Source organism: Scyliorhinus torazame, chromosome 2 (assembly GCF_047496885.1).
Source record: "Scyliorhinus torazame isolate Kashiwa2021f chromosome 2, sScyTor2.1, whole genome shotgun sequence".
NCBI lineage: Eukaryota > Metazoa > Chordata > Chondrichthyes > Carcharhiniformes > Scyliorhinidae > Scyliorhinus > Scyliorhinus torazame.
The window spans coordinates 120,009,000-120,023,041 of record NC_092708.1 but is presented as its reverse complement, the minus strand read 5'-3'; the positions used below and the strand labels follow the sequence as shown (position 1 = coordinate 120,023,041).

At 42.6% G+C, this 14,042-nt stretch overlaps 1 protein-coding gene across 2 annotated transcripts in view; it reads left to right on the top strand.

The window, feature by feature from the left end:
• LOC140391485 (neurabin-1-like) overlaps window positions 1-14,042 on the top strand; it is a 179,037-nt gene that overhangs the window by 145,510 nt on the left and 19,485 nt on the right. The window contains exons 14-17 of one of the 2 annotated variants that reach the window (XM_072476014.1): window positions 5,246-5,597; window positions 6,648-6,726; window positions 7,844-7,915; window positions 8,174-8,369. In XM_072476014.1, the coding sequence (XP_072332115.1) occupies window positions 5,246-5,597; window positions 6,648-6,726; window positions 7,844-7,915; window positions 8,174-8,369 (699 nt within the window). Of the gene's footprint in view, window positions 1-5,245; window positions 5,598-6,644; window positions 6,727-7,843; window positions 7,916-8,173; window positions 8,370-14,042 lie in introns of both variants that reach the window. The other variant, XM_072476006.1, reaches the window with a different exon arrangement.

Below are 14,042 nucleotides of genomic sequence, written 5' to 3'. Positions count from 1 at the left end.
TTTACAACCTTTGACATTTTCAACACAGCAAAAGGCCTTTTGGCGTGCCAGAGAATTCTTTGCTGTGGCAGTTCAAAACAATTCCCAGAGCCCTGTTCTTGCTCCAAAGCCTTGTATTTTCCTCTATTTCAAACATCTATCCAATTTTGCATTGGGAAATTAAGCTGGTTTCTGCCTCTACCACTCCCTGTGATTGAGTATTCCACATTCTAACAATAAATTTCCTTAACTTCTCTATTCCCTCCTGAAGAATTTTTAAGTTGATGTCCTCTTATCACTGCTTCTCCAATCAGAGGAAATGGACCTTCCCTATTCACTTGATGATAATTCTTGATAACTTTAAACCTTCATTAATTCTCATCAGCATTCTCTGCTATACTGAAACTATTCTAGTGCCGAAAGTCTCTCCTCAACGGCATTTTATCATCCCCCGTATCATCCTGGTGAGTTGGTGTCCTTCCTATATTTTCTAAAATATTTTTAATCATGTGTTAACATTTTAACATTTACAAAACATTATAACACACAATAAAATAAACCCAGCACAAAGCCCCACCCCGCTCTCCCCATATCACCAATCAACCCCCACCCCCCACCCCAAACAGTTGACGGTAACTCGCTCCCCGAAAGGCAGAATAACATATCTTGTGGAACCCCTCATTTGTCCCTCTTAGGGCAAACTTCACCTTCTCTAAATGCAGGAACTCCATTAGATCCCCCAGCCACACCAAGACAACAGGGTGGAGTAGCCCACCTCAACAAACCTGGCTACAAGCAATCAGCAAGATGAAGGCTAAAACATCTTTTCCCCTCCTGTCTGCAGCTCTAGCCGGTCTAACACTCCGAATGTGGCCCCAAGGGGACCAGACTCCAAATCCACATGTAAGACTGCTGACGTGATGTTGGACAACGACCTCCAAAATGTTGCAAACTTCGGGCAGGGCCCCTCCACACCGCTCACAAATATACTCTACCCCTCAAATAACCAGCTCATTCTTAACTATGTCAGGTGCGTCTTGTGTAGCTGAATCAACTTCAGCCTCGCACTTGAGGTCGAGGCATTCACTCTCTGCAGCACCTCACACCACAATCCCTCCTCCAGTGCCAACCCAAACTCCTCCTCCCTTGGCCTTGAAGCCCCTCCAGGGACACCCCTTCTTCCAAAATCCTCCCATAAACCGCTGAGACAACTCCACCCTCCAGCCTCATTACCGACAACACCTTCTCCAGTAACGAGGAGAAGGTGCTACCAGAAAGGTTGGAAAAACATTTTTACAAAATTCTGCACCTGCATGTACTTAAAACCCTCCCCATGTGGGAACCCAAACTTCACCCCCAATCCTCCAAACTTGCGAACCGCCTTCCAAGAATAAGTCCTTCACCCCCTTTTCTTCCCATCCCCGAAACCTCGCACCCATCCGCCCCAGATCGAACCCATGGTTCCCTCAGATCGGCAGCAACCTCGACCCCGCCCCTAACCTCAAGTGCTGCCGATATTTTCAGCGTGGCCACCGCCACAGGACTCCCCGAATATCGACCTGGGGTAAACGTGAATGGCGCAGTTGTCAGCACCTGCAACCCCAACTCCCTACAGGAACCTGCCTCCCTCCTCACCCACAAAGCCTCCATCGCCCTACTCCAGCCCCACACCTTCCCTGTATTCGCCACCCAATAATAGTGCAAGGAGTTCGAATGGCCCAGCCCCTGCTGCCCCTCCAAAGTACAGTCTTCCTAATCCTAGCCACCTTACCTGCCCAGACAAACGATGAAACCAACCTGTCCACACCCTTAAAAAGCAATTTAGGCAAAAAGACCGGCAAGTACTGAAATAAAAACGGCAAAATATTCATCTTCACCACCTGCACCCGACCTGCGAACGACAGGGGAAGACTATCCCACCTCAGTAGATCCACCTTAACCCTATCTACAGACTCGTAAAGTTCATCTTACGAAACCGCGCCCAATCCAAGGCCACCTGCACTTTGAAATACCTGAAATGGATTGTTGCCACCTGAAATGACAACACCCCCACTCTAAACCCACCCCTGGAGAAGATGCTACAAAACACTCACTTTTACCCAAGTTCAGCTTGTAGCCTGAAAATGCCCCAAATCTTCTAAGCAGTCGTACTGCATCCCCCACAAAAGACTCCGGACCGAAATATACAACAGCAGATCACCAACGTATAGGGACACCCTATACTCCACCGCCTCCCCCCACTATCCCCTTCCATTTATCTGAGCCCCTTAACACTATGGCACCAGTGCAAACAGAGGGAGGACATAGGACAGCCCTACCTCTTTCCCTGTGCAATGGAAAGTACCCTGAATTCATTTAATTTGTTCGCACACATGCCATTGGATCCTTATACAACAATTTCCACAAACTTAGGCCCAATCCCAAACCTCTGCAGCACAGCAAACAGATTACTCCACTCCACCCGATCAAGCACCTTCTCTGCATCCAGTGATGCCACCATCTCCAACTCCCTTCCTTCTGCTGGAGAAATCAGCACATTCAAAATCAGCTGTACATTTGACGACAACTGCCTGCCCTTTCTTAAACCCGCCTGATCTCCCAATCACCATCGAAAGGCACAACTCCAATCTAAGCGTCAGCACCTTTGCCAAGATCTTGGCATCCACATTCAACAGAGATATGGGCCTGTCGGACCCACACTCCACTTGATCCTTATCCTATTTAAGCAGCAATGAAATGGATGCCGGACCCATTGTCTCTGACAATACCCACCTGACCATTGTATCCTCAAACATTTCCACAAACAGCAGCGCCAACGTATCCTTTAACTTTTTATAAAATTCCACCGGAAAATCATCCGGCCCTGGTGCCTTGCTCGTCTGCATTCTCCCGATCGACACAAGCACTTCCTCCACCCCACTGGCTCCTCCAACCCTGCCCCCTCCTGCTTCTGGACACTCCAATCGCCGCACAAATCTCCCCCATATCCAACGCATCCTCCGGTGGCTCTACTTCATGCAGATCCCTGTAGAACTCTTCAAAAACCTTGTTCTGCTGTTCCAGTGCCACCACCAGCTCTCCCGTCCTATCCCTGACCCAAACAATCTTTTTCTCTGCCGCCTGCTGGCAGAGCTGGCTCGCCAACAAGTGGCTTGTGTCCCCATACTCATGGTAGGGGGATGGGGTTGATACTGCCTCAGCTGCCGAACTGCCTTTCCCATGGATAGAAGATCAAACCTCGCCTGTAGTTCCTTCCTCCTCAGCAGAAGACCCAGCGTTGGGTCCTCCACGTACCTTCCATCTACTCCAAAATCCCTGACCACCTGTGCCTTAAACGAGATGACCTCACTACTGCTTTCAACGCTTTCCATGTCACTGATGGCAAAACCTCCCTAATTCCTATTAAACCCCACATAATCTTCAATCGCCTTTCCCATTTTGATACAAAAATTTGGGTCCCCCAACAGACCCCATTGAACCTCCGCGCGGGCCTCTGAGCTGACCTCTTCTCCATGACCAGTGTGGAGCATGATCCGAAATAATCATCGCAGAATACTTTGCCTTTCTCAACCCAGCTAACAGCACCATCCCCATCAGAAAAAAAAATCAATCCTTGAGTACACATTGTGTACTGGCGTAAAGAACAAATACTCCCTGTCCCGTGGATGCAAAAACCTCCACGGGTCCACCCCTCCCATCTTCTTCACAAAAACAGCCAACACTGAGGGGGTCAGCAAATGCGGCTTGGACCTGTCCACCGTTGGATCCAACTGTGTTCAAGTCACCTCCCAGTATTATCCAAAACCTACATCGGACCAATTCGGGACATATACGCTAACCAACACCACCAACCTCCCTTCCAAAGCACCTGTTAGTATTACGTACCTGCCCCTGTGATCAGTCACCACCTTCTCCATCTGAAGCCTCACCTTGCCCACCAGAATCGCCACCTCCTGGGTCCTGCTGTCAAAGCCCGAATGGAACAACTGACTCATCCAGCCCTTCCTCAGCTTCATCTGGTCCTTCACCGTCAAATGGGTCGCTTGCAACAGCACCACATCAGCTTTTAAACCCTTCAAGTGCAAGAAAACGTTTGTTCGCTTAACCGGTCCCCCCCAACTCTCGCATGTTCTACGTGACCACCCCGAATGGGGGTGTCCTCGTGCCCGTCCTTCTATCCACCATAACTACTAATCCAGCCCTGCCCAGCAGGCAGAACCAAACCCTGCCCCTAGTCACTGTCAGCCTCTACCCCTCCTCCCCTTCCTAGAAACCCCTCAACCACTTCCTCTCAAACATCTCACCCAGTATCATCCCCATCCCCCTACCATTCACACCTCCCAGGCCCACTGAAACCTGTCCATACAGGTTCCAAGTACCACGGCCCCTCGCCTTGTACCCGTTCACTAGCCAACTTACGTTGCTACCGAGGTGGCCTGTGTCAGAGCTCCATTCCCCACAGAAAAGCCCTTTTTTATTCCCCCCATTTGTGTCTTTTCAAAAAATTAAGTATCCTGGAATATTTAGTTCTCCGCCTTGGGCACCATCCAAGCGCATCTCTGTTCGGGCTGTGAGATGAAATCCATTTCCCTGTTTATGCCATGAATTCATCTATTTTGTTACAAATGTTTGAATTCAGTTAAAGTCCTTTCAATTTTCCAAGTTTTCCTTCAGTTAACCCCTTCCTGTCGCACTCTGCTTTACCTAAATTAGCACACTACTTGTGACCTTGACTTCCCTCTTATGTTTATAAATGTCCACTCACTTGGACACACCACCCCCTCAGTCCCATCTTTTTAGTCCAAAGCCCTCTGTGTAGCATTGGTTATTCCAATATGTTTGAAATGTTGGTATTTCTCAGCTGAGAAGTTCTTATGATATCAGGCCATTGACCGCCAATGGGAGTCTATTGCAGAACAGATGGTGTTTTCAAACACCAACGTTGTAAGATGATATCAGGTCACTGGCCATCATATTACGACCTCAGTTCACAGCATCTATTGCTTAAACTTAGTTCAATACCATTAATTTTTCAAATTAACAGTTTCAAAATGTTGTTAAGGAAATTAGTGCTTTATATCAGCCTCAAAATTGATCTCTGCAGAGAATCATCTGCTTTTTCTTAAATTGCTTGATCTCCTTTTTGAAATAGTTATCTATTGCTGAATCTTCCATGACTAATTTACTTCAGATAAAGGGTTAGTTATTTTGTTAAAAACTTCAATTTGTATATATTAGCTAACCAATTAATATCTTTCCTTATCAGAATAATGAGGAAAATTATGAGGAGAATGAAGAAGTTCAGCAAGCAGAAGCTTCATGTGTCCTGAGTAGCTTGGATTCTTTGCAAGCTATTGATGATATGTCTGTCCCTGTACCTGAGGCATCAATGAAAGATGAAGCATTAGATGAAAAGCACGATGTGGAGAGCACAAACAGCTTACATGATCAAAGTTCATCTGCATCGCCTTGCTCCTCTCCAGTTCACAAGATAGATGAGAGCAGTACACGCTCAAAGCATTCTCTTTCTAGAGTCACAGCATCTTCAAGTTCTCCTCAGTCATTTCTTACAAAGATGAGGAAACGAGAAACAAAAGTCAAAGGAAAAGAGACCAATGGTAAACAAATGTAATGCTCTCTGACCACTAGGTAACTGAAATGTCCAGATAGTGACTTCATTGACTGCTTTTATGAGCATGTCCAGTAATTCTGAGAAAACATTGTGCAGTAATTGAAATAAATTGCTATTCAGTTGCACTTCCTAAATTGTGGATGATATGCATATTAGGGTATCCAATTAATTTTTTTCCAATTAAGGAGCAATTTAGCATAGCCAATCCACCTACCTTGCACATCTTTGGATTGTGGGGGCGAGACACTGGGAGAAACTGCAAACGCCACAAGGACTGTGGCCCAGGACCGGGATCGAACCTGGGACCGTGGCGCAGTGAGGCAACAGTGCTAACCACTGCAGCACCATGCCGCCCTCCGTTTTACTCTGAAGATGAGCATAAACTCTAGGCTACAAAGCAGGGCAGCATGGAGGCAGCACTGCACTGTCGAAGGAGTCCGACACTATCAAAGATGCTTTCTTTCAAATAGGGGGTAGACCGAGGACCCATTTACTCGGGTGGATAGATGATTCCGTGCATTATTTTGAAGATCTTAATGTGCACAAACCGACTGCTATGTTTCCTGCAGCGCAGCAATGACTGCACTTTTAGTAGTACTTCTAATAGGCTGTGAAGTGCATAGGGATGTTTTTAGGTTGTGAAAGACATCAGTACGTCAGGACTATTTAGAAGGGGAAAAGCCTTTTTTCTGATTGTTGGCCGGTGATGTGATCTTTGCACTGGATCCCAATCAGTTTTCTTTTGCTCCTAAAGAGTTGCGAGATGAAAAGCATAGTGAGGCATCTCCTGTGGTTGTCCCACAACCTATTCTGGTTGGCGTATTTGCTTTACTGATCACTAATTATATTAACTGCAGTTGTAATTTTTGGCATGTAAATCAGAATATATTTTGAAGCATCTTCTCAAGTTGTACATATTTTTGATTGCCATACACCACTATGCCTGAAGCACTTAATGTGATTTATAGATAATTTATAATTTGTTTTTTAAAAGTTGGGAGAAAGAATTTACCCAATGATTTTATTTTGACAGAAGACAAGAAAAATGAAGAAGTATCAGTCTATGGGAATGAAAATACATCAGGAAAGCTTAAAAGAAGATTTGCTGATTTTGGGTATGATCTACATTGCTTATGAGAAACCTTTGATGTATGATTGGCATTGTAATCGTTTAATAACGGATACTATTAATATTACATTTCTGTCACAGATATTTCAAACACAGTCGGGAAGTGTTGAATCTTGGGTTGCTTGATGCTGAGCTTAAGTTTCTCTCTCCACATTCATTCTGTGGGCAAATTCATTTTCTTTCATCTAGTAGCATTGTTGTTTCCGCCCTATCTATTTTTGTTTTGTACCAGGAACTTTAGTGCATGTGTTTATTTCTTCTCCAACATTCTTCTTGCTGTCCACTGCTTATGAACCCTCAGCAAACAGTAAGTTATCCAGGATGCCACCTCACCTGTCTTACCAAGGCACCTCTTATCCCAGCTGACAATTTTAAACTTTTGGGTTTTTTTCAACTGATATCTGCGTGCGGATTTGGGGGCCATTGAGTGTGTGCTGGCTCTGTGACTTGGACTGCTAAATCTGATTTATCGCAACGGCAGAATCATGGACTCACGTTTTCTCCTGTAACCCAAACTAAACAAATAACAATTTTAAAGCATCTTCTATTAGGATGGAAAGGCATGAAAAGAACAAAAAACAACAATATTTGGGAGGGGAAAGTATTTAAAAATTCAGAACATAATTTTGGTTTTTTTAGTCGGCAATATGAACTGAACAATGCTACCGCAGCACGGTAGCATTGTGGGTAGCACAATTGCTTCACAGCTCCAGCGTCCCAGGTTCGATTCCGGCTTGGGTCACTGTCTGTGGAGTCTGCACATCCTCCCCGTGTCTGCGTGGGTTTCCTCCGGGTGCTCCGGTTTCCTCCCACAGTCCAAAGATGTGCAGGCTAGGTGGATTGGCCATGATAAATTGCTCTTAGTGTCCAAAATTGCCCTTAGTGTTGGGTGAGGTTACTGGGTTATGGGGATAGGATGTAGGTGTTGACCTTGGGTAGGGTGCTCTTTCCAAGAGCTGGTGCAGACTCGATGGGCCGAATGGCCTCCTTCTGCACTGTAAATTCTATGATAATTAACAGCACTTGTGAATACCTACAATGTTTTCTAATGGCATAACCTTTTTTTTCCTCCTCTCTTTCACTCGCCCCTTTTTACAAAAAAGTGGATTACGAAAATCTGGTGGAAAAGGCAAGAAATTAGATAAAGAAGATCGTAGAACTTCTCTTGATAGCAGGTATTCTGCTAGATTTGCACAACTGAATTATATCATTAACTACCTATATATTCAGATTTTAAGTGTTCAAATGTTTGGCAAAACTGTGTCGCCTGACGGTTGTCTAAATCATTATCAATGGCGTTTGCATGCATTTTGCGTTTATAAAATTAATAATTTTGGTAGGATTGAGCATTGCATGTATTTCTCACCATGTTGTTCAGTTCATGTGACTAACATATAAAGAATTATCTTTATGCATTTTTTTATGTGTGACAGAGGATCTAAAGAAATTCTTGAGGGCTCAGGTGGTAACCTTTCTGCTGCAGATTCAGTTACATCCATACCAACTTGCATGCCTTTTTCTTGGTTTGGGGATGGTCGTAAGGAAGCTGCCTCTTCCAACAGTAGCCTTCATTCACCTTCAAGTTCACACGACATTTGTGAACAGGACAAGGAGATGTCAAGAAATAAAGTGAGTTCAAAATAATTGATATTTGTTCCCTTCTTGTAATTAAAGTACTTTCATCGTCAGATAATCTCTTGATGTAGATTTGTTTGTGAATAATCAACAGAATATTGGTACTGATGTCTTTATGACTGGTTTCATTGCTGTTTTGTACCACTGGAGGGAATATTTAGGGGACTGAAAAATACTAGTTATGTGTCTTCACTTCCTTTGCAGAAATAGTTTATGTATATACATGTGATATGGTGCCAGTTGTACTCCTATAGTAGGGGTTATTGGCATAACTATCCTGGTTTGAGTTTCGAGTAACACAAAGCTAGTGCGCAGCAAACAGTGCTGTTTTCTATCGTTGCCTTTTCTTTAGATTTCACCTTATGTTTATACTTTAAATAAAAACGATATTTAAAAAGATCCAACTTTTTTCTTTTCACTAATTCCTCTTTGGCCTCATCCATCCCTATCTCTAATCTTCTCCAGTCCTATGCCCCCCCCCCCCCGAGGCATCTGGTTTCCTCTAGCTGCTTCTGGCAGCTTGAGCATCTACGATTTCTAATCGATTCACCATTGATGGCCATGCTTTCAGTTGCGAAGGACCAAAGCTCCTTTGCAGCAGAGAAACCTCAGTACGAAGGCGGTTTACTTTGGAATTGCCCAAATCCAAGGTCTGAACAATAAACACTGCATTTTCCTCTTCTATAGAGAATAATGTGTGACCTGGGACTACATGAACATAATCTGAGACTTTATGACAATGTACATGGCAAGATTTTTGAAATCCCTTGTTTTTTCATTTTGTTTTCATTGATTAAATGTTTAAGTCTGGCTTCTACATGTGCATGTTGCAGCCCTGTTTTCTACTTTATTTAGTTTATCTGTAGTTAAGAAAGCTTTCCTTTTATGTAACCGGAAGATGGTAAACCGGTAGGGCATTATATTTCCAGGGATGAGCATACTTCTGCACAACAAAATAATGTAAGAATTGTTTGAGGGGAAGAGTACATTATTTCTTGACCTAGTCATTTCTACCAAATCACCTACCAGTTTCTTTTACTACGATTCAGGAACTGATAGTTCTATACATATTTTTGTAAAGCACGTGGTTCTTTTTCAAAATCTGCCATTGCTTTATGTTTTATTAATAATACAACTAATCTGTTCCATGCTTGTTTATTGCCTTACTAAGAAGAGTTGCCTAAATTGTTTGCTGGTTTTTTTGACACTCCTACCTTAAGGCTATGTTCTCTAGTCCTGAAGTCCACCCCCCATTAGAAGAACCTACCTGGATCCAAGTCTTCTATTAAGTGTTTCCTCGTTGCCCTTTTGTCTAGAGAATAAAGTTTCGGGGCAAACTGCAATTCTTCACCCCTGTAATGCTTTCCTGGACTCGTTCAAGTCATGCTTCATCTCTCTATATTATGGAAACTAATACTGAACAAAGCTATCCAGATGAAGTGCACCAAGACCAAATACAACTTCAAAATCACTTCCTTAAGTTTGTGTCACACTTTCAAGCTATACATCCAAACGTATTACTTTCTGTCCACCACCTATGAACACTTGCACCAAATTGAATGTAGTTTGGATTATCATTAGTTAATATATTAAACTACTGCAATTGGCTACGATCTGTTAACTTTAACAATTTAGATGTATAAAAGTTATTAACCACGGTGGTTCAGTGGTTAGCACTGCTGCCTCATGGCGCCGAGAACCAGGTTCGATCCCAGCCGCGGGTCGTTGTCCATGTGGAGTTTGCGCATTCTCCCCGTTTCTGTGTGGGTCCTGGTTTAGCACAAGGTTAAATCGCTGGCTTTGAAAGCAGACCAAGGCAGGCCAGCAACACGGTTCAATTCCCGTACCAGCCTCCCCGAACAGGCGCCGGAATGTGGCGACTAGGGGCTTTTCACAGTAACTTCATTTGAAGCCTACTTGTGACAATAAGCGATTTTCATTTCATTTCCAGCAGTCTAGCACTTCTACCACATAACACTAGTCTTTGTTGTCTTTCAGCCATGCATCAATGAAACTTGATTCTTTACCTCAATCATCTATCCAATGCATGCATATCTCATGAATTCTATGATGTCAATCTGGGTCAAACTTCAGGATGGTCAATGACATGGAAGTAGAAAATCTCATGGTTAAGTGCGGACTGTCTGTTGGAAAGTAGTGTGATTGGAGGATGCTGACTTTTGAGAAGTGGAGCAATGACAAAATATGTAACGCAATTGTTCTTGTTACTATTAGAGGCCATAATACCCACAGAACGTTAAAGGCAGTTATTGCTAGTTATTTTTAGATATGTGCAAGCTTCATGAAATTCATATTCACATATCAAGGCAAGGAAAAGGTTTGCGTAATTTGGGAGGACCTTTCCATTCATGGTTGATATTTGGCCTTATCCTTTGTTAAATACATTTGTTGCTTTTAGCATGAACTTCTGTCTGATTGAATGAATATTTATTTAATCTGTTGAGGTTGAGCAAGTCATGTGGTAATATGATCTATTCCAGTGAGCCAAAATGCAGACGCAAGCAATCACTGTTTGATCCAAGGGTCTTACTAAATTTATCTAGACATTGTGGAGATCTAAATGTTCGCTGGTTTGTATTGAATGCAAAGTCAAATTTACATTGGGCCCAAGTGGAGTATAAGAACCCAAAAATGTAAACCAAGAAGCTCCAGTTTATTTGGGACTTCACTTGTGTGCATGTAACAGGAGAACGATGTCTAACTTCTAAAAGCGTTTTTCTGAACCAATAGGGAGAGTAAATTAATATTCGGAAGTTGAATTTTCGATCTCCAAAATGGGACATAATGCAGTCCCAACTTTCTAGCTTGTAATTGGCAGGGTTTATTTATGGAAGAAAAATATTATGACAGACTGTTGCAATGGACTGTCTTTTTTGCTTTGAAAGCAAAGAGTAATGTTTCCTTTGATTAGCAGTTCTCAGAAATTAGGGGCGTTCAAACTAAAAAAGCTTTCACAGAGCATTACTTCTGTTCCTGGTCTTATTTCCTTGGCACTGCTATCAGTTGCTGCCATCTGCTGTTCCAAGTGACTGCAAACCATGGGCAAAAATGTATTCCAATATCCACAGTGGTCAATTGATTAAATACAATGGCATAGAAGGGAATGAACTTGCAGATGCTTAGGATTGGAAATTAGCTGTATGAAATTGGACAAAGGTGCAAACATGAAGTGGGTAAGAAGATGACCAATCGAGATTGAAGAGCAGAGGGAAGAAGAAGGAGTGCAGAATGAAATTGATGGTGATAGCTGATAAACTGGACTAATGTGAAATTGAAACGTGAAGAATGCCAAGAAAGCAGTAGCAACTGGGGCAAGAGTACCATCTTGAACTTTGGGAGTTGGATAGCAAAAAGAGGAGTAGCAATGCAAAGTGGAGCAGTGCAGGACCTTGAACTGGGAAGAGGGAGGGAAAGTGTCATTGTATCAGGATGTTTTTTTTTAAAGTGCAGGAAATGGGAGCTATCCCTGGCTACTGGTGCTAATGTAACATACACAGCTTTCTGTATGCAACCTGAGAGCTTGAGTAGCCCTCAGAGAAAAAAAACATTTGGGTACTACTCAAACTCAGAATGGGCTTTTGTATGCAGTCCTGCTTTTGAATGAGAAACAAATTTATTAGTTATGTAGGTTGTAATATAATTTGCCATCCATTCAAGAATAGTTTTGTGATTACATAACCAGTATCAGATGTGCAATTTCTACTAAATTAGAAGCAGCTGCTTTTAAACTAAATTTAAGTCTGGCTCAGTGGTACTGGAATAATTAATTTATACAAAATCAAGTACTTTATAAAAACAAAAATGTACAACTGGAAAATTAAACTCTGTGCTGTTATAACATTTTGGCAAAATAATTGGGGCAGCACGGTAGCATTGTGGATAGCACAATTGCTTCACAGCTCCAGGGTCTAGGTTCGATTCCAGCTTGGGTCACTGTCTGTGCCGGAGTCTGCATATCCTCCCCGTGTGTGCGTGGGTTTCCTCCGGGTGCTCCGGTTTCCTCCCACAGTCCAAAGATGTGCGGGTTAGGTGGATTGGCCATGATAAATTGCCCTTAGTGTCCAAAATTGCCCTTAGTGTTGGGTGGGGTTACTGGGTTATGGGGATAGGGTGGAGGTGTTGACCTTGGGTAGGGTGCTCTTTCCAAGAGCCGGTGCAGACTCGATGGGCCGAATGGCCTCCTGCACTGTAAATTCTATGATAATCCATGATTAATCTTGGACAAAGGTTCGGCACAACATCGTGGGCCGAATGGCCTGTTCTGTGCTGTATTTTCCTATGTTATGTTCTAAATATATTTTCTTCAATTTTTCTACTTCTTAAAGTGAGGGATCTTGAAAGCGATGGAACGTGTTTCGACTTATGCCAACTGTTGTCAGCATTTAACAGTTCCAGAATCAAGTTCCTTCTTGTCTGCCCTAACCTGATGAGAACCATTTTTGGGCAGTTTTATACATTCTGAATTCCTAAGTTCACAATCATGGAAACTAGGTTCTAAATTTGTGACACTGTAATTATAGTCTTCCCTCACCCAGTGACAATCCTGCCACCACTACTGTTCGTACAATGAAATAGTAATCACGGGCTGCCAGCTTTGATGTGATGTAAGACAGAGACTGGGTGATCCAGAAATACCTCTCGATAAAAAAGATGAGAGCAGCTCAAGAGGCAAAAAGAAAAATAAATAATACAAGTTAAAATAATAGTCTAGCAATTAATATACCTGATGTAAATAAACAGGAATGTTGAGAGATAAGAAAAAATGTGACAAGTTTAAAACCTGGAAGATTCCTTGTGTTTATGCAAGTTCTATTAGCTAAAACAGATTTATCTGCACAAATGCATGTAGCACAAGAATACAAACTAGTTAGAAAGACAAATTCCATTCAAAGTGTACAACAAAGTAGCCATGAGGATCCTGGTCATAAACCAGGCATCAACAAAAGCTTAATTTAGACATGTTGGAAGAACTAGTGTGGAAGTGAACATTATTTGAATAGATGCAACAGAGACCGTGAAATCAGGAGTCTGAAATAAACCCCTTTCAGGAAGTAGCGTAATGGGAAGCAAAATCAAGGAGACTGCAGGAGTGTGAATTAGATACTGGTGAAAAGCCAATCCCCATGAGAAGTTGAGGAAGAGCAGGGATAAGTCGGTGATGGACCATGTGAAGGTAAAGGAAGGATGGAAATAAAAAACAGAGTTGATTAAGTTTTCCAGCTTGGTGTGGAAGCAGGAGGTGGTTAGTCCTTTGTCTGATTTTGTGGTGGAGGGTCATTATGAGAAGAGATTTCAAACGTTAAAGTAAAAGGACAAAACTAGTGCAGGGTAATGATGCAGGTAATGATAACCATTGTGTGACAAGACTGGATAGAGTGTAAAAATGTAAGACTGCCCCAGCAAATATGGTCAAAGTAGGGAATGGCTTAAAAAGACAGAAATAATGGCTCCTTATCTGAATACTCAGCATTAATAACAAGACGGATGAATTGAGAAATAAATGAATATGATATGAGGGCTATTACAGAGACAAGGTTACAAAATGACCGAGAAATTCAAGTATATTAGCCATTTTGAAAGGACAGGAGGAAAAGAAAAGGAGATGGGGTGGCTGTAATAATAAGGGATGAAATCTGTAGAATAGCG